At 36.7% G+C, this 24,301-nt stretch overlaps 1 protein-coding gene and 1 pseudogene across 1 annotated transcript; one reads left to right on the forward strand and one right to left on the reverse strand.

Moving 5' to 3' along the window:
- Positions 1 to 15,451: 15,451 nt before the first annotated feature.
- Positions 15,452 to 17,112, reverse strand: LOC103937902. Its single transcript, XM_009347880.2, has 4 exons — positions 16,905 to 17,112; positions 16,536 to 16,811; positions 15,856 to 16,044; positions 15,452 to 15,646 (listed from the first exon to the last, which is right to left on the reverse strand). The coding sequence occupies exons 1-4, from the start codon at positions 16,905 to 16,907 to the stop codon at positions 15,590 to 15,592; spliced, it is 525 nt and encodes a 174-aa protein (XP_009346155.2). The 5' UTR covers positions 16,908 to 17,112; the 3' UTR covers positions 15,452 to 15,589.
- A 718-nt stretch (positions 17,113 to 17,830) lies between these two features.
- Positions 17,831 to 22,541, forward strand: LOC103937907 (annotated as a pseudogene).
- Positions 22,542 to 24,301: the final 1,760 nt, after the last annotated feature.

The raw sequence follows: 24,301 nt of genomic DNA on the forward strand, positions 1-24,301 counted from the left end.
CTGGTTTCTTAATCAGTTAGATATTAGCAATGCTTTTGTTCATGGGGATTTAAAAGAAGAAGTGTTTATGGTGCAGCCTCCTGGGTTTCAAGATCCATATCTTCCATATCATGTGTGTAAGCTCAATTAATCTTTGTATGGTCTTAAACAAGCCCCGAGGGCATGGTTTGATAAGTTGTTTCAGGATCTCAAATCTCTTGGTTTTACTCAATAATCTTCTGATGCCTCTCTATTTGTTCTTAAAGTTCCAACCTTAGTCATTAGGTCATTATACTGGTTTATGTTGATGATATTCTCATCAATGGTCCTAATGCTTCTCTCTACCAACAACTTATTCAACAATTGAGTACCTTATTTCTAGTTAAAAACTTAGGACCTTACAATATTTTTTGGGCTTGGAAGTTCACAAAACCAAAGACAGTCTTTTTTCTGCATCAAGGCAAGTACTTACTTGATCTCTTACAAAAGACTAATATGGATAGAGCTAAACCCTGTTGTACACCCCTCAATTCTGCAAAGTTGGATCACAGTGGTGAATTGTTACCTAATCCCACTGAATATCGATCTATAGTTGGTGGTCTGCAATACTTCACTTGGACCAAACCTGATATTTCTTTTACTATAAATCAGGTGTGCCAGTTTATGCATGCCCCAACAGTTACACATATGCAAGCAGCCAAGAGGATTTTAAGATTCCTCAAGGGCACTATATCTCAAGGTCTTTTGTTCAAACAAAGTTCTTTACATCATTCTGCCTACTCGGATGCCGATTGGGCTGGCTACACATTTGATAGAAGATCCACTAGTGGGTTTTTTGTCTTTTTGGGTTATAACTTGATTAGTTAGTGTGCAAAGAAACAAACCACAATGGCTTGTTCATCCACTGAGGTATAGTATAGGTCTTTGGCTCAAACTGCAGCAGAGATTACATGAATATGCAAAGTGTTGAAAGATTTTGATTTTCCCGTGACTGCTAAACCCACTTTCTGGTGTGATAACATTTTAGCCATATCTCTTGCTTCTAATCCTATTTTTCATTCTTGTACTAAGAACGTTGAAATAGATTATCACTATATCCGGGAATTGGTTCTTACCAACTTAATCAAAGTCCAATATGTGTGCAGTCAGGATCAAATTGCTGATATTCATACAAAGTCCTTGTCTAAATCCATATTTTAGTTTCTACAATCTAAGCTCTCACTTGGAATCTTGCCTTCTTCCAAGTTTGGCTTGAGGGGGTGTAAAGATGAAGATGACAAGTCATAACAACATATGGTTATTAGTTTGTTATAAAGTGTGTTGTAAAGTATTATGTTTTGGTTTGTTAGAGAGAGAATTTGTTTTGGTAAGTTAGAGAGAGAATAGTCAAAGGCTATATATTAGTGGTTGTATTCTTCATTTGTTAATTAATGAGAATCATACTTTTCTTAGTCTCTAAGAAAAGCTTTCAGAGAAAGTCTTGAGTTTCTATATATCTAACCTTGCATCTTGCCAGGTACATTACAAAGTGTGAACCCATCGCCGGCGTTATTAAATAGGCTCCCGATGTCATAGTCCTGTTAGACAAAATCTACATTACAATACCAGTGAAGAGGAACCGTTCTAACAATATATCATAATGCAGCGTCAAAAGTCCCACTCGGGTAAAGGATACATGACTTTCTGGTGTTATTAAAGCATGGTCTCATTTGTAAACACTGCGTGTGAATCATGGCAAGTTGAGAAGAAAGAGCCCAAATAAACCTCAATTAATCGTTAAACTTCCATTAGCGGCATTTTGGATGTTACACAATCAATAAACAAAATAGAAAACAAAATGAATCTTAATGTCTTATGTTAGCTCCAACTGAATCACAAACATAAGAACGATAAAATTTGCAAATTTAGGTATGTTTGATTGCTAATTATCATTTTCCTACCCTGTATCCAACAGACTATAAGAAACCACTTGCCACTTCAATAGTCACAAAGCATCCAATGAACTGCATGATCTATTCCTTACCTTGCAATTTCATTGTAAAAAGCAATTAACGCTCCAAGAAACAAGCTAAAGGAGACAGACATAATCCAACTACGCAATACTATTTAAAACGGAAATGAAATGGAAAACTTCATAAAGAAACAAAGAAGTAAAAGAACTAGCCATCCAACTATCCACATTTTACAAATTGGCTTTAATCTATAAAAGTAAATGCAAACTAATTGCTTGCATAAGGGAGCAAAATTTTCTTAAAGCTTTGGTTATCAGAAGCATTGTATGTTTTTATTCGTCATTTTTATACATTTCAGTTTGTTGTTCCATTTGATTCCTAACGAAGTTGCTTCTGGAGTTGTGTATCCTAAACTTCACCATCTGAACAATGCTTCATGCTTCGGATTATGTCCAAACTCACAACTAATAAAATCCACCATCACAATTACCCAAATACAATCCCAACTAAAATGCAAAATCTTTATATATCGACCTTGAAGATAGGAAGCAGAAAGTGTGGGATTGGTGACCTTCCAATACAAATGCTTCGAGTCCACACCCGAGTTGACCATTGAAGTAGAAGAGCAAAAACCCTAATCAGCCGCTGCCATTTTGATTAAGCCTGAAAAAGAAAAGGTTCAAGATTGAGAAGCTCCATCACTACAGAGTTTGAAAACCTAATTATTCGTTTAATTGGCTACAGGATATTGTATTATTGATCAAAGAAGGAAAATCCAAGTAAGAAAATTAGTTAGACTACTAAGACACTAGTCAATCAAGCTCATTTCAACTTTCATTCTCATTTTCTCTGCATTTTCCTGGTAACCAAACATATGAAATAGATAAAGAATCAGAAGTTGGGTTGAGAGCTAAAAGTGTTTAGGATTTGAATTGTATGTTTATTCTTCTCTCTAGGAGGTAAAAATATAGTTGTACAATATCTCACATAATAAGAAATAAGAATCCCAATTATACAAGGAATCAATTATAGGATTACATTCCTAAACTAAATGGTTGACTTACGCTAACACTCCCCCTCAAGTAGGTGCGTAGATATTTCTTCAGCCCAACTTGTCAAGTGAGTCTTGAAACACGCTTGCTGAAATAGCATGAGTTAACACATCTGCTAATTGTTTTTCAGACCTGACGTATGGAATATCAATCAATTTGACATCTAATTTCTCCTTGATGAAGTGTCTATTTACCTCCACATGCTATTTCTCTAGCAGCTTGAATGTCACAGTATAATAATATAACTTCCTGAGGCCTAAACCCAATCTCAGTGAGAAGAATCCTAAGCCATGACAACTCACAAATTCCATGTGTCATCCCTCTGTACTATGCCTCTGCCGTGGATCTAGCCACTACATTTTGCTTCTTGCTTCTCCAAGTTACCAGATTTCTTGCTACGAATGTGAAGTAGCCTTATGTGGAGCGACGATCAGTAATGTTTCCCAACCAATCAGCATCAGTATACCCATTTACCTCCATCTATCCATGTTTCCTGAAGATCAATCCTCTACTCAGTGCACCTTTCAAACAACTCAGTATACGCATCATTGCTGCCATGTGATCCTGACTAGGAACATGCATAAACTGACTGCATACGCAATATCCGGACGTTTAAATGATAGATAAATCAATCGTCTTACCAATCTCTGACATCTTTCTTTATTGATAAGAACTTGATCCTAGTATAGCACTAGGTGATGATTCTACACAATGGGAGTTTCAATTGGTTTACAAGCCAACATTACAGTTTCAGAGAGAAAATCAAGAACATACTTCCGCTGAGACAAGTAAATACCATCACGAGAACGAACGAGCAACTTCAATGTCCAAGAAGTATTTCAAGCCTCTTAGATGATTCATCTCAATTTCTGATGAAAGATATCCCTATAGCTTTTTTATCTCTTCTGTCATCACCAGTAACTACCATATCAACCACATAGATAATCAACAAAGTAACTTTACCTTCCATGCATTTGATGAACAGGGTGTGGTCTGCATTTCCCTGTCTAGCTGTACTTTTCATTGCTTCAGTGAACCTTTGAAACCATACTCTAGGTGATTGTTTAAGTTTGTAAAGAGCCCTTCAGAGTTTACATATTTTTCCTACTTCCTTCGGTGTTTTATATCCTGGTGGAAAATTCATATATACTTCTTCTTCCAAATCTCCATGTAAGAAAGCATTCTTCACATCGAAATGTTTCAAAGGCCAGTCTAGGTTAGTTGTTAAAGATAAAAAGACTCGAATACTTTAGTAGTCAACTCTAAATGTCTATGTGTACCCTTTAGCTACCAATCTTACCTTGTATTTGCCAATGGATCCATCCGCTTTGTGCTTTATGGTGAACACCCATTTACATCCCACCAGTCTTTTCCTTTGTGGTAGTGACACTATATTCCATTTCTTTGTAAGGCTTCCATTTCTACTCTCATGGGTTCTACCCAACGGGGATCTCGCAAAGCCTCTTCCACTTTTGTTGGAATTTTAATCTCAGCCATTTGATTCACCATGGCTTCGTACTTGGGTGATAGTCGATGAGGGGATATATATTGTGCGATTGCATATCTCACTTTTCATTTCGGAGAAAAGCTGTCAGGTGGTTTCCCACGGTTTTGCCTAGAAGGTAAAATATAGGAATTTTCAACAATATCTAGAGTATGAGAACGTACCTCTTGGATATCCGCGGGGACATGAGCGTGTATTAGTGGAAGAGAATAAGGGTTATTTTCAATTTGCACAGTCTTGGTATCACTCGCAGACCCATTACTTTCTATTTAATCCATAAACGGTGTAGGCCCACTATTCCATGCTGCATTAACTGTCTCTCAGTCAGGGATTTCACCGTCAAGATCCACCGGGCTTTGGCTTGTTGTGTCGTGGGCCACTACCAGGCTCTAAAATGCTATGTCATGGCCTACTGTTGGGCTTTGAATTGATATGTCACGACCCTCTAGTAAGGAGCGGTCATGTGGGTTGCTCATAAAACCTAAGTCTTTAGTCTCAATCTCGCATGTACTGCTGGGACCATGCCAACTGTCTCGTTCATGTGGAAGATCAAACCTAATCTTCATCTTTACTATTCAACTCCCCCTAAAGAGTAGAGTGAGTTTGATCAAAGATGAAAACATCTCGTTTTCGAAAAACGCGACATCCATATTGACATAGAAATGCTTAATGGGTGGATGGTAACATCGATATCCCTTTTGTTAGCTATTAAATCCCAGACATACACAACGAGCAGCACACAGATCTAATTTACTGCATTGATTCTGGTGAAGATGCACATAAGCCATACATCCAAATATGAGAGGTGATAATTGAAGAGAAGATGGTAGAGTGACATAATTCGTTAAGACCTCCATGGGAGTTCAGAAGTTATGAACTCGAGAAGGCATTCAATTAAGAAGATAAATGGAATACATAATTGCATCTGCCTAATAGGCATGAGGAACATAAGCCCCAATTAGAAGAGCCTGTGTAGTTTCCAAGATATGTATGTTCTTACGCTCAGCCACACCATTTTGTTGAGGAGTTTGAAGACAAGTAGTCTCGTGAAGTATGTCGTGCTTTGTGAAAAATTGTGCTAATTCAAAATTAAGATATTTTTCACCATTATCATATTTAAGAACTTTGATAAGGGACCCCATTACTGTGGCACGTCACTATTGGTGAGGGACCCCATACATCAGAGTGAATTAACTCAAAAGGCACTGATCTTTTATTGAAACTCAAATGGTAAGAAGTACGATGATTTTTTTGCAAGAATGCAATCATGACACTGAAAATCAAAGTCTAAAATGCCATTGAATAAAAACGGAAGTAATTTTCTTAAATAACCAAAAGATGCACGTCCTAGTCGACGATGCCATAACCAGATTCACTTAACCTTGTTATTGTGACCACTGCTCACTTGGTTAACTTGGCCTAGTACCACATTATCCATATAATATAACCCTCTCCCCTTAGTACCACGCCTAATGATCGCCCGTGTTTGGATATCCTGTAGTAGGCAAAAAGTGGGAAACATGAGTACAATACAATCTAATTGTTTTGTAACTTGACCAACAGAAACTAAATGATTCGACAATGAAGGAACAAGAAGAGTGTTATGCAGAGATAGAGAGGAAGTAAGAGCGATGGAACCCGCTCCTATAACTAGAGCAATTTCACTGTTTACTGTGATAACACTCTCCTTGGGTGGCACGGTTAAGTAGTGAAATAGGGATTCATCATATGTCATATGGTATGTAGCCCCAGAGTCAATTATCTAGCCAGAATCTCATTTAGTGGATGTTGTGAATGCAGTGCAATTTTACTTCGATCGTCTTAACCATCATTCATTAAAATCTCTTTGATTAAAGATGGCATTGAACCTGTATCCTTACTCGGTGCAGCAGCTGATTTTCCTCCTGAACTATGGATTGAGATATTTGTCTTAGACCCAATTTGGCTCGCTGCAATAGCAATCTTCCAATTCCAGCAGCGCCATCCTCTGGTTCGGGTTTGGGCCCATTTTGGCCTGCTGGCACAGCACTCATTCCAGGTATTGTCTTCTCCAGTGTGTCGATACCTGAGGAATGGACCCCCATCATCTTCAACCAAACTTCATAAGTTATATCATTCAATCGAATTCCAAACGAAATGCCACTGATGTTGGTCGTGCATGGTAAACAACTCTCCAGACTTTCTTTCTTCTGCCATCGCACTAAGTTTGTTGTGATGTGATCGGTTAAATGTTGTAGCTTTGATGATTACAAAGCCATAAAGATATTTAGGTTTCTGGGTCCAGATTTCAAGAACACCAGGGTAGGTTTTTTTAATTTTTTTTATGCAATCTTTGTTGCAGATTGCACGGATTAGTTAAACTTGTTCTAGGGCTTGGGAAGAGATAGGCCAAAACCTACTCTAATACCAATTAACATAATGTAATATTTTCCTTTACTTTGTTAGATTGTACACGTGGGCTTTTTAGTTAGCTTAGTTACTAAGTTTGACATCTGGTGTTTAGCTATAAATAATAACTCAACCACTTGTATTTGTATCATTCATTACACTGAAATATTCATGGTGCTCTACAAGCTTATCTCTTTCTTGCTCTTCATTTTATTTAGTTCTTCATTTTTTTTTATTCTCAATCTTCTTAGAAATCATGATTTCTCCTTAATTATCATGGTATCAAGAGCTTAGGTTCGGTGACTCTAACAGCGGATCCTGGTTTGCTCATCAAGTAGTGGAAGAACCCGTTGCGCGGCTTTGATAGCTGCTTGGGTCAAAATTTTCATTTTTCATCGATGAATTGAAGCTTTGTTTCATCGAATCAGGTTCAAGTCCCTCTGATTGTTCTTTGTAATTATGATCGATCTTTGTGGAATTGTTGGAGGTCTCTGTTTTCTTGTGTTGATGAATCTAGCTACTGTATGAAGATTGATATGGTAATTTTCTAGGGCACAAAGCCTTCAATCGACTATTGAGATTTTCTTATATTGGAGAAATTGGAGCACAAAGCTCTTTGATATATACAATTTTTCTACGAATTTGTATTTGTGTATGGTGAAAATGTGTTACAGTATGAAATGAAGATTGATTTGGTGATTTTCTAGGCATGAAGCCTTTAATTGATTGTTGAGATTGCAATTGATCTGAGATTTTTTAGCACGGAGCTCTCTGATATAAACAATTTGTCTTAGACTTTGTATGTGTGAGGTGAAAATTTGTTGAAATATGAGCTTATGTGGATTGTTCTGAGTATTTGGCACGAAGTCAGTAGTTGATTGTTGTTTTTTGGCACAAAACCTATTATTGATAATATTTGAGCACGAAGCTCTCTGAAGAAGTAAAAGCTTGTGGTTGATTACTCGTGGTGTGGTTGTCATAATCAAAGCCATGGCTATGAATTTTGTTAAGTTGGATAGCTTACTGGGGATGTTGACTATGAGACTTTAAAATGATAATTTTGTGAAGTGGTTCTTCAATGTGTCCTCCTAAATTCGTATTCACTAAACGAGTGGGATTACTACTGAGCTAACACAAGCTTACAATGAATGGATTAAACAAGATAGAGCTTTTATTAGTTTGTTACTGGCTACATTGGGAGATGAAGATGTGGACTATGTTGTAGGTTGCAAGGCTACCCATGAAACATGGACTAATCTCCAAGACCGTTATGCCACTGTCTCTAGAGCTTGGATTAACCATTTAAAAACATAATTGCATACTACCAAGAAAGGTGCTGATAGCGTGGAAAAATATATGCTCATACTCAAGGCTCTTAAAGATTAACTCACTGTAGCTGGGGAAGTTGTGTCTGATAATGATCTCATTGTGGCTGATTTGGCTAGTTTACCTACAGAGTTTAACATGATTCACACTGTCATTGTTGCTTGAGAAACTCCAATCTCTTTAAAAGAATTCAGAGCACAATTGTTGGCTGCTGAAAGAACAGCTGAAGAATCACAGTCTACAATGACCTTTCATATGTCAGCCATGTACTGTCAAGGTGAATCATTCAATGCTCCTCCAAATTCTCAAGGGTCTTCTCAATATTTTACTGGTGGATATGGTTTTGTCAGTGAACAAAATAATGAGTCTCATATTCATGCTTTAAGACCAATTGGTGGTACCATGTCTCAGGCAAATTTGCCTCAATTTCATCAACAAGGCAATGGTAACTTTCAGAATCAAAGAAGTTATCAAAACTATGGTGGAAATAATGGAAGGTTCAATAACAGACCAAGGTATAATGCTAGTAATTCTGAGAGGTTCTCTGGGAATTCAAACTATTTTTCTGGAAGTTCAAGTAATAATGGAGGTTCTAGTTTTGGCTCAAAATGAGGTTCTACTTGGCAGCACTGGAATGGCAACAATGGATCAAAAACTACATTGATTCCTAAGTATCAAATATGCAATAAGCGAGGCCACACTGCACCAAATTGCTAGTCTCGATATAATGCAAGTACTAGCACTGCACCTCCAATTCCAGAGTGTCAAATTTGTGGGAAGGGGCATACTGCTCTTAATTGTTACCATCGTAGTAATTATGCATATCAAGGTTCATTGCCTCCAGCATCTCCTACTACCCTTACTGCACAAGCTCCATCAAGTTTTGCTTCTTCTTCACAACCAAATTGAGTGCTAGACACCGGTGCTACACACCATATGACTGTTGATCTAGATAATTTGACTTTGGTGACACCTTTTGATGGCAATGATAGAATTATAGTGGGCAATGGTGAAGGGCTTCCTATTACTAACACTGGTTTGAGTTCAACTTACACTCCTTCTAAACTTTTAACATTACAAATGATTTTACATGTTCCTCAATTGGCTGCTAGTCTTTTGTCTGCGTATATACTTTGTAAAGATAACAATTGTTATGTTATTCTTGATGAGTTTGGTTTTTGGGTGCAGGACAAGGCAACAAAGAAAATCATATTAAGAGGAAGGAGTAGTAGTAGTGGCTTGTATTACATTCCTCAGTAGCAATTCTTCAAATATTCTCAGCTCTTGGATACTTCACCACAAGCTTTCTTGGGTCAACTTGTGAAGACTTCTATATGGCATCATAGGCTTAGTCATCCAACAAATGAAGTTCAAAACAAAATGCTTAAGGGTTCTGCTATTTCTGTGAGTTTAGATGTTCATCCTCAAATGTGTTCAGCATGTATAAAGGGAAAAATGTCTAGATTACCATTTTCTTCTAGTAGTAATAAGTCAAGTATTCCATTTGAAAAAGTGCATACCGATGTATGTAGTTGCGGATCTGGGATTTTAACATAGGATGGTCCCAATATAAAAGCTCCAAAATATCATTAGACAAATAAATGGCAAACTACAAAATTTTCATTCATAATCTTTGTGCTAAACAAGCTAGAAATACTAAATTTTCATTCCTCGTGTAGAGTAGTTGTTCTTTACATTACATAGATAATGAAACGAACTATTATTATGCTCATGAGTAGTTGTTCTTTGCATTACAGAGATAATGAAAAGAACTTCGTTATGCTTAGATTTCTCGAAAGTAAGAAGGAAATTAAGATCAAATCTCACTATTGAATTGAGAAGTAGCTACAAACAACAAAAATTATGCACGAAAAAGGATTTTTTTTTTTTAAATAAAAAAAATCCTATTATGTACGTTTGTAATCGATCACATTCCTTAAATAAGAAAAGAAAATGTTTTTGTAACCAGAAGAAACTTGCTGCTAAAAGTAAGAAAAACTTTCATACTGTTTTTCTAAAAGCTTGCTGCAAGTTTCTCCTTACCAATGGTAGCAAGTTTCTTCTGATAACAAAAACACTTTCTTTTCTTATTGCTAGAATGAAATTGATTACAAACGTACATAGATATCTCTTTTATAGAGATTTTACAAGACAACATAAAACATTGGTGTCCAAAAGTCTTTACTTTCACACACACCTTTAGATTTTTACCCCCAAACTTTATTCTTTTACACAGTATCACAGTATCATGTGAAGGTTTTTTTTTAATTTTTTAATGACTTGATTTTGGTAAAGTGAATTTAATTGAAAGAATCTGACTATTCTATAAAAGATGGTGAGTGCTGGTGCTCTATCATAGTAAAATGTTCTTTTTATTTTTTTTTAATGGTGAGTGTAAATATATGATGAGCAAAAAGATAAAACAAAGAGGTGGGCATGGTATCAATCTAAAAAAGTTATACTTATATTAGAAATTTGGTTTATTATTTTAATTTATGGGACAGGTAGGGCAGCCTCATTGGCCACCAATTGCAAAAGAAGTCAAAAAGGTCTTACATTTGAAGGCACCACACCTTCTGATATTATCTTACTTTTGTCAACATCGAAACCACGTCCTATTTCATGAATTTCTTATTAATGAGTGCGCCAAGTGGAGCAGCCTTATTGGAGATTGATTACAAACAAAGACAAAAGGTTGCTTTACATCGTCTTCTTCGTTGGAACAAGAGGTTCCTCCGCCATGGCTGCTGTTCTTCTCCACCACTGCCCAAACTTGGGTGGTCCTTGAAGATCCTCACAGCTATTTATTTAAGTTTTCGGGTGGTCCCAGGACCATCCTGGTCCTTTAATAGATCCGCCCCTGGATGTATGAGGACCTTCACCCACTATTTCTATTGAAGGTTACAAATACTATGTAATCTTTGTTGATGAATACACAAGGTTTACTTGAATTTTCCCTCTTGTGAATAAATCAAATGTGTATGCAGTGTTTCTTAAATTTCATGCTCTTGTTGTGAATCAATTTAAGACAACAATTAAGTTTTTACAATCAGATGAGGGAGGAGAATATATGAGTGGTTTGTTTAAGAAATTTCTGGATTCACGTGGCATATTACACCTTGTATCATGTCCATATACACCCCAGCAAAATGGGTTAGCAGAGGGGAAGAATAGGCATGTTGTTAAGACTGTTATGACTCTCCTTACTGCTGCTTCTTTACCTCAACAATTTTGGTTTCATGCTTGTAATCATGTTATCTTTCTTATCAATATAATGCCATGTCAAAATTTAAGGATGTCATCCCCTTATGCCAAGTTGTTTAGACAATCTCCATCTTTAACAAACCTTAAGGTCTTTGGTACTGCTATTTACCCTTACTTGAGACATTATAGTGCTAATAAGTTGCAGCCCAGGAGTGATCAATGTGTATTTTTGGGGTATTTAGTAGGTTATAAAGGGGTTCTATGTTATAATAGAACTACAAAAATATTATTGTTGTCTAGACATGTAGTACATGATGAAGGTGTTTTTCCTTTTACAACATCTTCTGAGACAACCACTAGTTCTTTTTTGGTTAATCTACCTTCTCAGAGATTGGTATCTACAATAGTGCCTATTATTTTACCTAGAGCTTCAACTATGTCTACGGAACAGCTACAAGAAAATAATGTGAATAGTCAGAGCATCGAAGTGTCATCCTTGCCATCTCAAAGTTCAAGTATGCATGTAAATCAAGAGAAGGTAACATCACAAGCTACTACTCAAGCTACTACTCCACTATTAAATTCTTCTTCCTTTCATATGTTGCATGTCCATGCTAGTTCCCAGACTTAGGTACCTCTTTCCTCTGATGAGTTATCTCGTACTTCTAATATATCTTGTGGTGTTCCAATTCATTTAGATGTTGCTCATGATATGTCTAGTTTTGTAACTCCAAGTATTGCACCAATTGTTTCTTCTGAGCATAATATGATCACAAGGTTGAAAAGTGGCACAATTCAAAGAAGGGATTATGCAGCTTATCATGTTCCTCTATCTAGTACAGAAGTAAATCTCATACCATATAATGATGATGTAGTTTTTAGTGGTTTTACTGTTGTGCTTGATATTCATGAGCCCTCTGAGCCTTCACATTATAAACAAGTTGTCATGTCTGAATCATGGAGAAATGCTATGATAGAGGAGTTTAATGCACTTCAGAAACAAGGTACTTAGGAGTTGGTACCTCCTCCAGCAAATCGAAATGTCATAGGGAGCAAATGGGTGTATGAGATCAAGAAAGATCAAGAAGGAAAAGTGTCTAGATACAAAGCTAGACTAGTTGCACAAAGGTACAATCAAGAACAAAGACTATGAAGAAACATTCGGTCCAATTAGACATACAACTGTTAAACTTGTTCTGTCACTTACAATAATGTACAAATGGGAATTAAGGTAGTTGGATGTAAAAAAATGTATTTTTCCATGGAGAGTTACAAGAAGAGGTCTTTATGAAACAACCTCCAGGCTTTCAAGACTCTAAATACCCTCATCATGTGTGTAAGTTTCTTAAATCTCTGTATGGATTGAAACAGGCTCCATGAGCCTAGAATGCAAAATTCACTAGCTATCTTCCAACTTTGGAGTTTCAAACCTTTCACTCAGATCCAAGTTCATTTGTGAAAGTCAATGGCGGTGATGTAGTGATCTTATTACTCTATGTCGATGATATCATAATTACCGATTCTTGTTCCAAGTTAGTACATGAAGTAATAGATGACTTGGCACACGTGTTTGACATGAAAGACATAGGGAAACAGACTTATTTTCTTGGACTTCAAGTCACTTACAGAGACAATGGAGCTATTTTTCTTAATCGGTCCAAATATGTGACTAATCTTCTTAACCAGGCAGGTATGGTGAATTGTTGACCTTATTCCACTCCTAGTAAACCACATACTCAGTTATTGAAAGATGAGGGAGAACCATTGGTTGATCCTACTATGTATAGGAGTTTAGTGGGTGCATTGCAATATCTAACCTTTACAAGGCCAGATATTGCATATGTTATCAATTATGCATGTCAGTTTATGACTACTCCTACTGAAGCTCATTTTTGTCTGGTGAAGAGGATTCTAAGGTACTTAAAAAGTACATTAACTTGTGGAATTACATATTCTAGTGCTAAGGTTTTGGAACTCTTTGCATACAGTGATGTTGACTAGGCGGCTGATATAAATACAAGGAGATCCACAACTGGATATGTCATATTTCTGGGGCCTAATCCTATTTCCTGGCAATCAAAGAAGCAAGGAAGTGTTTCTCAAAGTTCAACCGAGGTTGAATATAAAGCCTTAGCCAATGCAGCGGCTGATATTGCCTGGATAAGATTGGTTTTGAAAGATCTTCATTTGTTTCTTCCTTCTGCACCATTGCTGCATTGTGATAGTCTTTCCACACTGGCTTTGTGTTCTAATCTTGTATTTCATACCAAGATTAAACACTTAGATACTGATTTTCATTTTCTTAGGGAGAGAGTGCAAAAAGGAGATTTGAAAGTCCAGTATATTCCAACAGAGGCTCAGATTGCTGATATACTAACAAAGGGATTACACAGTCCTTTATTTGTTCAGCATTGTTCCAATCTCAGACTGGGATATCCCAGCTGAGATTAAGGGGGAGTATTAACATAATGTAATATTTTCCGTTACTTTGTTAGATTGTACATGTAGGCTTTTAGTTAGCTTAGTTACTAAGTTTGACAGCTGGTTTTTAGCTATAAATAGTAGCTCAACCGCTTGTATTTGTATCAATCATTACACTGAAATATTCATCATGCTCTACAAGCTTCTCTCTTTCTTGCCTTCATTTTACTCAGTTCTTCATTTTTTTTTATTCTCAATCTTCTTGGAAATCATGATTTCTCTTTAGTTATCAATACCAAGATAAAAGTGTTTAGGATTTTAATTGTATGTTTATTCTTCTCTTTAAGAGGTAAATATATAGTTGTACAATATCCCACATAATAGGAAATAAGAATCCCAATTATACAAGGAATCAATTATAGGATTACATTCCTAAACTAAATGGTTGACTTTGGTACTTAGAGTGGTGAAAAAGATGACCAAAGCGCGATTCATTGTGAGTCTGTTGTGACTGCCAGGAAGTGGGAGAGATCTGGAGATATATGAGTTATGTTTATTCAGTGTTCCTCCGTGAGTGAGTGAGTATGTGAATTTGGGAGTTTTGGGCCGTACCAAAATTTGGACTTTGGGAAGAGAACATACGTTTTCTGGTGAACGATAAACTGTTGATTTCTTTGGAACATTGGTTTATTTTTTTAGTAAGCATTGTCGTTGACCAATCTTGAGATGTGGTCCAATGATCGAAACTTCTATTTTTTTTATTTTTAAGAATTATCCAATTATCATTCATATATGTTTATATGATATATATAGAAGACTTCCGAAGAATATATGTTTATCGACAACATGCTGAGGGCTATAAGGTCCAAGTATCAACAATATTAATAATAACAACGCCAAAACCTCATTTTAAGAGAATGTAGTTAGTAACTGCCCTCGAGCAAATTTTTAAATCCCTGTATTTATTCCCAATTAGGTTTTGCATGACCATATTTTGTGTTCTTATAGCTTTCCTAAAACGACGGTGCGTTACTCTGTGAATCCAGTCTTTAATTTTCAATTTGGCAATGGTGATTGGATTTGGGAAAGTGCTGCTGACATTGTAGCTTCACTCATTTTTCATCCAACCCATGGAATAGGTACTGGTCCTTGGGCGTGAAAAGGAAGGTATACCGGTGGATATCATCCGTATTCTGGATACTTGCATTGAGATTCCACAGCTGGGAGTTGTTAGATCTCTAAATGTTCATGTCAGCGGTGCCATTGCTCTGTGGGAGTATACTCGACAGCAGAGATCATCCCGATAGGCAATGGCTTTTAATTTTTAAGCACCACACTTTCTGTGTTGGCTTGGCTATACACGAGAAACGTTCTAAACCCAAGACATGAGCAGCAGCTTTTGAACAGCCAATTTTGCAGCATGGAATTCAGAGGTTGTTGTATCATTAGCTGAAATATGCTATAGACGTAATTCTCAAACATCATTTTCACATGATTATAATATGTGCCTGCTTCCCAGTTTTTAGCAATGTAGATGCGAGCAATATGTAGCTCTCGGTGATGGATTACCCCTAACGAAACCAGGTGCTTTGTACATCAAATGTCCAACTCAAATTCAATTTCTTTTAAGCTAAGCATCACTAGTTAGATTGTTTTCAAATGAATTGAAATTTGCATCCGTCGTCATGACGAAAATTATTTCTTCAGCAATAAATATCACAAACTGGTATCTGTAAAAAATGACATGGGTTGCTAGTGTTTCACTATCGCTTTGTTGGTGCTGAGAAAACTTTGGAAAAAAGGCTCCGCTGCTTTTGCACCTGCAAGGATTGCAGTTTTTTACATTTTACTTTAAACCAACAACAACAATAAATCTTTATCCCACTAAATGAGATTCGTTATATAAATCCTAAAATGCTATTGCGCTCGATTTTATGCTTTACCCTACTTTTTGCTTTAAACCAATTAACAAAAAACTACGAGAGAAATAAATGAATTAATGAAGACTGCAAAGTAAAATTTCAGTTACCTTTAGGCTTTTTACAGCAGCTTTTATTTTACTGGTGGTGGTTCTACTGTTACCCCAAGGCATCTTCCTTGTCTTCCTCCCTTTCTTAGCTTGGAAAATTCCAAAAACGTTCGGTAATTTCCAGTTGCCAAAGCAGGTTGGAGCTTTTGAACTTGAACTCTTGTTCGGCTTTCTGCGCACACCCACTACCTATCAACAACTTTATTAGCCAATCTAATATTACATTTTTAATTGCTTGCCATGGCTTCTTCCAATTGACACGTGACACCAAGTTTCTACAAATGGATTTTTATTTTCTAAAACTCATGGAGGAGGAAAAGGAGAGAGAGTGGCAGAAAGAAATATGGAAATAATTTCCACAATTCGTTTTCTATGTTTGCACACTTCTAATAATTTTCATCACTTCTCCTTTGATTTATTCAATTTAAAGCTTAAAAAAGGGGTGTAGGGGAAAGAAAATGGGAGCATGAACCAAGCAAGAATATATAATAAGCGTTGATGTTTGACTCGTCGGACGATGAAGAGTGTCCGGCAATACAACGGCTCAAAGTCCAAGGGTGATATTATGATGTTAATTTGTTGTTCCTAATGCGAAATTCCTTCCTAAAACTTTGTATTAGTTAACGCAGTTGACAGTTGTATTAACACACTAGCACTCATACAAAAGGAATTTAAGGTACCTGGTGGGTATGAGGCTGTTGACTACTGGTGATGTTTGGCCTTGACGAGGGTGTGGATGGCGGTGCTGATCGAGCAGATTGACGAAGGTATTGGGAGTACTGAAGCAGCTCTGCTCTCCTGCTAATTATGTACCCTTTTCCACCGGCACCCTGCCTGTAATGAATTATCTCTCGTTTGACGGCGTGATGAATATGATGGTGGTTGTGGTGGTGGTGCCTCTTCGGCTTCTCTACGTACACGCTCACCAGCACCCCTTTCTCTTTGCTCCATGTTCCCTGAAAAAAAAAAAAATCAACTGATCAGTTAACTAAACTACCATACCATATCAAGCACGTACTAATCTGTACCAAGCATATATTGTTTGTTACCATTTTGGCTGGCGTTTGAGAGAGAGAGAGAGAGAGAGAGAGAGTTTGTGTGTTTGTGTCCGTGTCTGTGTCTGTGTGAGGGAGAGAGGTTCATTGTTTGGTGGTAAGAGGGATTTATAAACTTTGTGTAGGTGGGAGATGTTGGCAAAGATGTGAGGCCAAACAGAGAAGGCCAAAAGTGAATTCTCACATCACTTCTTTGGTTGGAACGAAGTCTGTTTAATTGTATATGTTAGAACCCGGTCTTAGATGCATTTTATATAAATTAATTAATCCAAACGTCGACAATATCGGTGAAACTTATTATGTTGTCTTGTCTGTGATGGCAAAGTCTCTTTTACATTCCTTTATTGCCGTCCAAATTTACTTGAATTCTTTTATATTATCTACCTAAACTCACATCACATAGAGTTAAAAGCACGATAAATGTAAGGATTAGTTGCGCACGAAGAATGTAAGGGCCTAGAACTGACTAAAGGAAAGACCAAAACCTTGCAAAAGCAGGGAAAAACAACCCTAGCATACAATCAAATTAGGTGTGCAGATTTCTAAAGAGAGAAATAGGAGATCTTATGAGGATGTTTATATCAAGTTTTTTTATACTTTAAATTGAGGAAGGACTATTCGAATCTCCGGATTGAAATTCTCTCCTACGCATGCATGTTATGCTTAGAGGCCGCGTATGACCCGAAGACGACATGGGGCCTTCCTAAATATGTAAATCTCTATAGGAGGGGGATAGACAATTACACATCACTAGGAAAATCACTTCGTAAATTAACAACCCTTGACCCCTTGCCTCTAAAGACATTTTCATGACGGGTAATACTACATTTACCATCTAGTTATACTACTATTTGTACTATTAATAGATATAAGGCCCGCCAACACATGTGGATCTTATCTCTATTAGAGATATAGTACAAATGACGATATATCTAGATAATAAGAGTAATATTTTTGTTTCATGACACACTTTTATGCAAAACCTTCGTCATGTCAAGCTAAGATTGGCAAATGAGAATTAATGACTTATTAATGTAAGTAGACATGTATCTTTTCTTTTAAGTTAAGTAGAGCATCAAGCAAAATGTCTTGAAATGAGCATTTATATTGATTTTGGAAAGCTCTCTAATGGTGGAATTAAATTATCCATCTTCTCCAAAAGATGAAACAAAAATGTATATTTACACTCTTTTTACATCTTTAGAAGGCGGGCTCCGTTAGTCAAAAAGAAAAAAAATAAAAGGAAAACTAATAAAAACGGTTTAAAAATTTTGAGTTTTAACGATAAGGACAAAATAAAGGGTAAAGTGAATTGTACCAGAATTGACTTTTTAATATGAAAATGTGGTTTTTCATTAAAAGTGAACAGTACCGAAAGTTTTTCGTTAAAGTTCCCAAAAATAAATGAGATTCTAAATTTTCATCTCTCTTATTGAAGTATAGCTTATATTTATATATTCCCGAGATGTAAATATGAGTTTTACATATTAAATTTGTATCTCTTCATTTGAGATGCTCAATAAGCCTATGGTTTGTCTCCTATCTACCTCAATTAAAACAAGACCACCTCATCTTTTCTTGATCTTGAGTAATTAAAGTTAAGGGTTACTCACTACCCATTGTTGGAGAGATTTTTCAATGTGACCGGTACACGAGATGGTATATCACATGTCATTATACAAATAGTGGGATATATGTGCTAAAAAGTTAATTATTTTAAATTGAATCCAATTCAAATTTTCCCCAATGATTGAGAGCATGTATTCATCAAGGTTAAGCTAATTATAAATATAACCAAAAGATAAAAAAAACGAGATGAATGAATGTGATATGCAATAAAGACCCAATGCCGGCCCTGAGGGGGTGCAATAGGTACCACCGCATAGGGCTCCCAAATCAGAAGGGCTTCCGATTTTTCAAATTTGCATGCATTTACGTATATATAGTAGTATGTGTAGAATATTACAAACTTGAGTCTGAGCGCAAGTGGTATTATTGCTTATTTATAGCGGCCTAGGAAATGGGTTCGAAACTCGTCTCCATCATCTTTTCAGTTTATTTTTATTAAATGCATAAGCTTCCATAAAATAATATAAAAATTTCACACAATAACATGAAAATTCGAACCTTGACCCTCTAAATAGTTAAGGAAAAAAACTAAAATTATTTTTTTGAACAAAAAAATAAAAAAAAATACAATTCTTAGTGCTTTTTAGGACCTCCAATTCACTTTCGCACAGGGCCCTGAAATCTTAGGGCAGGCCCTGTAAAGACCATAAATTGGAATCATAATATCAACAGATTAAGGGGGGTGTATTCAATTGGGATTTTGAGGGATTTTAATTCTTTTAATGAATCTAGGGGTATTCAATCAGGATTTTAAGTAATTATCTGAAATTCAATGTGTATTCAATCAAGATTTTAAGATAGTTTATTAAAATCCTTAGAAATCCAGGTGTATTCAATTAGAATTTTAAAGAAGTTTATAACATTCTAGGTGTATTCAATTAGAATTAGAATTTAGAGAATTTGAAAAAGTTGAGCAATGAGAGGGAATTGAAGAGATTTTGCAGTGTATTTTAAGCATCCACAAATCTCACCTCTTTTCATAAGATTTCGAGGGAATTGAATCAAAATTTTACATAGAATCTCTACAAGTCAGTTAAACTTCATAAAAATCCATGGATTTATAAATCTATTAAAATCTCTCAAGTTCCAGTTGAATACACCTCCTTAACCTGTTGATATTATGATTCCAATTTATGGTCTTTATTGCATATCACATTCATTCATCTCGTTTTTTTATCTTTTGGTTATATTTATAATTAGCTTAACCTTGATGGATACATGCTCCCAATCACTGGGGAAATTTTAAATTGGATTCTCGGTTCCACTGTCGATGTTTGCCTCACATTTCGTCTGCCAAACCCGTGTTTCCGTTTTTTATTATTTATTTATTTTTATTTTTTTTATGAGTATATCCGTGTGCTTCAAGATGTTTGATATAATAAAGAGCGGTTTCTTAGAAATGAGGTTGCATTCTCCCTTCATTAACTAGAAAACCTGTGAAGGGGACATGGGCAATATTACTTGTGTGTTTGATTGGTTTTTGCCAAAATTGATGTTTTTTCTATAGAGCGAAAAGTATTTTCTCCAAATTCCGGAAAATGCCTTTAAGTTGCTTGATGAATGACAATTGTGTTACGTAGAATTGGTTTTATGTATAATGATTGATTGATTATAAACGCCTTATGTAACGGCATTGATTGGATGTATAATGTGAAGCCCAAACATCAATGGTGATTTGTGGATGATTGTGAGACCATTGCAGACGTCTTTGGTTATCGTCTTGTTGATTTATTATTGTGTAACCGTAGATCATCCGTTTCCCTTTTGAGTTGGGCACACCATAAATATATAGAACCTCTAGGAGTATGCAACATTTGGAAGGGGAAACCTGAGTGAGATAGCGAGTGCTGGATATATTACCTAGTCTGTGCCCATGGTGAGTTCCAATTTTTATAGCAACTCATTTTGTTTGTAGTTCTAGTACTTGGTATGTTCAATTATTGTCAGCTAATTGACAGAGTAATTAGATTGCAAAAAGATGTCCTTAACAAGTGCTACTTTTATCAGCGTTAATAAAATTCTACTTTGAACAAAAATAAAAAATAAAAAATTTTACTTGGGCACCAAACAAAGAAGGTGCTGCTGTTAGCAGTAACTGCAATAAGAACTTGAAACATACAATTCTGGTTAATAGTTTTCTCTACATGTCTTCAAACCCACACATACAGGTCACCGTAACAGTTTTATTTTCAGAAAAATATTCAACTGGCTATAGCACGTGTTGCATAATTATTTACCATTGATGCTTCTGTGAAGTTAATTCTGCGTATACAGATTCTAGTAATTTCTGCATTGAAGCTTTCTTAATATCCATTGGTACTGAAGTATCAAATATTCAATGGTGCAAGGTTGATCCAGATGAAGTGAATGCTATAGCTCAGTTGATGATGTGGAAGACAGCCGTAGTGAACATTCCTTATGGTGGAGCTAAGGGTGGGATTGGCTGCAACCCAAGGGACCCGAGTATCAGTGAGTTAGAATGTTTAACTCGTGTTTTCACTCAGAGGATCCATGATCTCATTGGAATTCACAGGGATGTTCCTGCCCCTGACATGGGAACTAATTCCCAGGTATCCTGTTTCCCGTCAAACTAAATTAAGAGTACGGTCTTTGTTGGTCAAAAATGATAAATACATTGTTATCTTTGGTATAAAGTTTATAAACTAGACTTGCTTAATTCTTCAAATTGTGCAGACAATGGCTTGGATTTTTGATGAGTACTCAAAGTTTCATGGGCATTCACCTGCAGTTGTGACAGGAAAACCTGTTGTAAGTACCGCACACCCACAGACGGTTTATGATTATGTCCACTAAATGGAATCAAATGATCCATAATTCTAAAAGAAACTAGAATTTTATTTCTTACTCGTCGTGTTTCCATTTAAGGATCTTGAGGGTTCGCTTGGAAGGGAGTCTGTGACTGGACTCGGGTGGTTTTTGCAACCGAGTCTTTACTTGGTGAATACGGAAAGTCAATTTCTGGTATGAAGTTTGTTATACAGGTCCTAAATCATGATAAAAATTTATTTTTCCAAGGCCATATGCGTGATGACATGAATATGTGTTTTTCTAACTTTGTTGATACATTTTAGGGTTTCGGAAATGTGGGCTCATGGGCAGCCAAGTTGATCCATGATAGAGAGGGTCATGTCATTGCTGTTAGTGACATCACAGGTGCAATTAGAAATCCTGCTGGAATCGACATCCCAGCTCTTCTGAAGCACAAGGAAACCATAGAAGTTTGAAGGAATTCCAAGGTGGAGATGCAATGGACCCAAATGACTTGCTTATTCATGAATGTGATGTTCTCGTTCCATGTGCCTTAAGGGGAGTCATCAACAAGTATGTACTCTGCTTCCTTAACGTCATAAACAGGCTCTGTCAGAAGCAGAATTTCGTGTCAAAATTGTTTTATATTTTTTCCCCTCACTGCTATTTTCCTTTTATTTTCTTATTGTTTGATGATAATTTATTCATTTTTTATATTTAAGGGAAAATGCAGCTGATGTGAAGGCAAAATTCATAATAGAAGCTGCAAATCATCCAACTGACCCGGAAGCAGACGAGGTAATAATAATTTCTTAACTTAAATTAGCATACTGGTTGCTGAAATCTCCTACTTTGGTACAAAATCCCTCTTCTGCAGATTTCGTCCCAGAAGGGAGTTGTTATTCTCCCCGACATATATGCAAATGTTGGCAGTGTGACGGTGAGCTACTTCGAATGGGTTCAGGTAAAAGGAAGCTATTGCGGTGTGTGATATATGCCTATTATCTAAATTACTGAGTCTTTAAATAGTCTTGTCTCTTGTCTGCAGAATATTCAAGGATTTATATGGGAAGAAGACAAGGTTAACTGTGAGCTTAAAAGTACATGCACAAGGCCTTCCTTGACATCAAGGCATTGTGTCAAACTCATGAACGCAGCTTGCGAATGGGAGCTTTTACTCTCGGGGTGAACCGAGTAGTACTTGCTACACTCTTGAGGGGTTGGGAAGCATGAATCAAGTCTTCGTTTGCCCATCAGATACTTCTCTTACTAGTCATTACAAAGCAGTAAACGAAGTGAAACTTATCTTCGTTTATGTGAAGTGTGTCCATAAGTTTGGGAAGCCTTTGGCTTCGGCTTCGGCTACCGTGACTAGCTTTACTGAATGCAGGTTTAAGAATTCTAGTGCCTCATGAAGCAGTTTTTCCGTTCAATGCAAGGGTTAGCCAGTTTCATGCTAGATATCGGTGCTGTATGCAGCAGAGGTGTATGCTTAATTCATTTCAACCAAAAAAGAAATGGATTACTCGTCAAGAATTAATCATCATTCACGAATATATCATCGTGCTAGTTTTTAGGTGAAACGGGAAAGCTGGCTTATGCCAAAATATGAGGGTTCAACCTCTATGCCTAAAACAAAAACAAAAAACGAACTTGAATGGCGATTTGTTGGTGAATGATTCTGAAGGTTTAGCTGACTTTTCTGTACTGGAAGCAGTTACATCTTTCCAGCTGACATCTAAAATCCAGTTTCTTTTGTTTTCTTCACTAGTACGACCACCTGGTATATGCTTGCTGCTTGGAGACGCCTTTTCCCTTCCTCCATGGACAATTTGAAGCAGCCATCAATCCCAGCACATTTATCCTAATCGCCGGAAGTTCTGAACTTTCGAAATTTTCATGTAGTTGTTTATGATAATAAGATTTATCAATGTATTCCTCTCGTGTTTGCTTCAAATTATTTTCTTGCTGCTTGGAGACCCTTTTTCCCGTCCATGGACAATTTGGACCAGTCATCAATCCCTGCTCATCTGTAGGCCCTCAAATACTAGAATTCTCTCCTCTCCTCTTTCCATCTCCTTCCATCTCCTCCTTTTACATTCTCTATTTTATCTTTCTCTTTCTATAAAAAATTAATTTAAGATGTTAACTTGGTTTAACCGTGACCGTTAAAATAGGAGGGGAGGGAAAAAAAGAGAGGAGAGAAGCCCTCGTAAATAACTTTGTAGTCTTTTTAGTTAAAATTTAGGGTTAAGCTCACTTTATTATCCTAAAGTTTCTTTGTTTTCAACATTTAGTACATGAAGTTATTTTTTTTCATCCCAGAGTGGTACATAAAATTATAATTTTGGGACACTTTCATATATCCGTAAAGGTTGCTGTTAAATTTTCCATTAATTGATGACGTGGCATCCACTTGGACAATGACCAGGCGCCACGTGGATATTAAAAGATAAAAAAATAAAAAAATAAAAGCTTTTGGGCGTCTAGGCCTCACCACTGCACCTACCCTTCCCCCACCCTCTTCGACTCCACCCACTCCATTTCTCTCTCTCTCTCTCTCTCTCTCTCTCTCTCTCTCCCTCCTTCACCCCCTCATCACGGCCTCGGTGACGGCTTCTCGGGCGACGATGGCACCAGTCCTCCGCAGTTGATGCGGTAGGTCGGAGGGCTTGCTTGCTACCCTAGCACGGCCTCGACGTGCTCCTCTGCGAAGCTTCGACATTGCTCAAACCCATAAAATTAATTTGTACAGTGCTTCAACGATTCGATCATTATATTATTAATCCCACAAAGCTTCGAGAGTCTTGGGCATGGTTGGAATTTTAAAGAAATGAGTCGGGGCAGAGTGGAATTGGAGGCAATTGGAGGTGAACAGGGTCGAGTTAGGGTTCAATTTAGAGGGGGGGGATTAAGGTTGGATTGAATGGTGGGAGGTTGGAATTTGGGGGTTAGGGTTTGGTCGAGAAGGCGAAGAGGGGGTAGAAAGAAAG

Source organism: the organism of the source record quoted next, unplaced genomic scaffold (genome assembly GCF_019419815.1).
Source record: "Pyrus x bretschneideri cultivar Hongxiangsu unplaced genomic scaffold, Pyrus_bretschneideri_v1 Contig34, whole genome shotgun sequence".
In the NCBI taxonomy this organism is placed as follows: domain Eukaryota; kingdom Viridiplantae; phylum Streptophyta; class Magnoliopsida; order Rosales; family Rosaceae; genus Pyrus; species Pyrus x bretschneideri.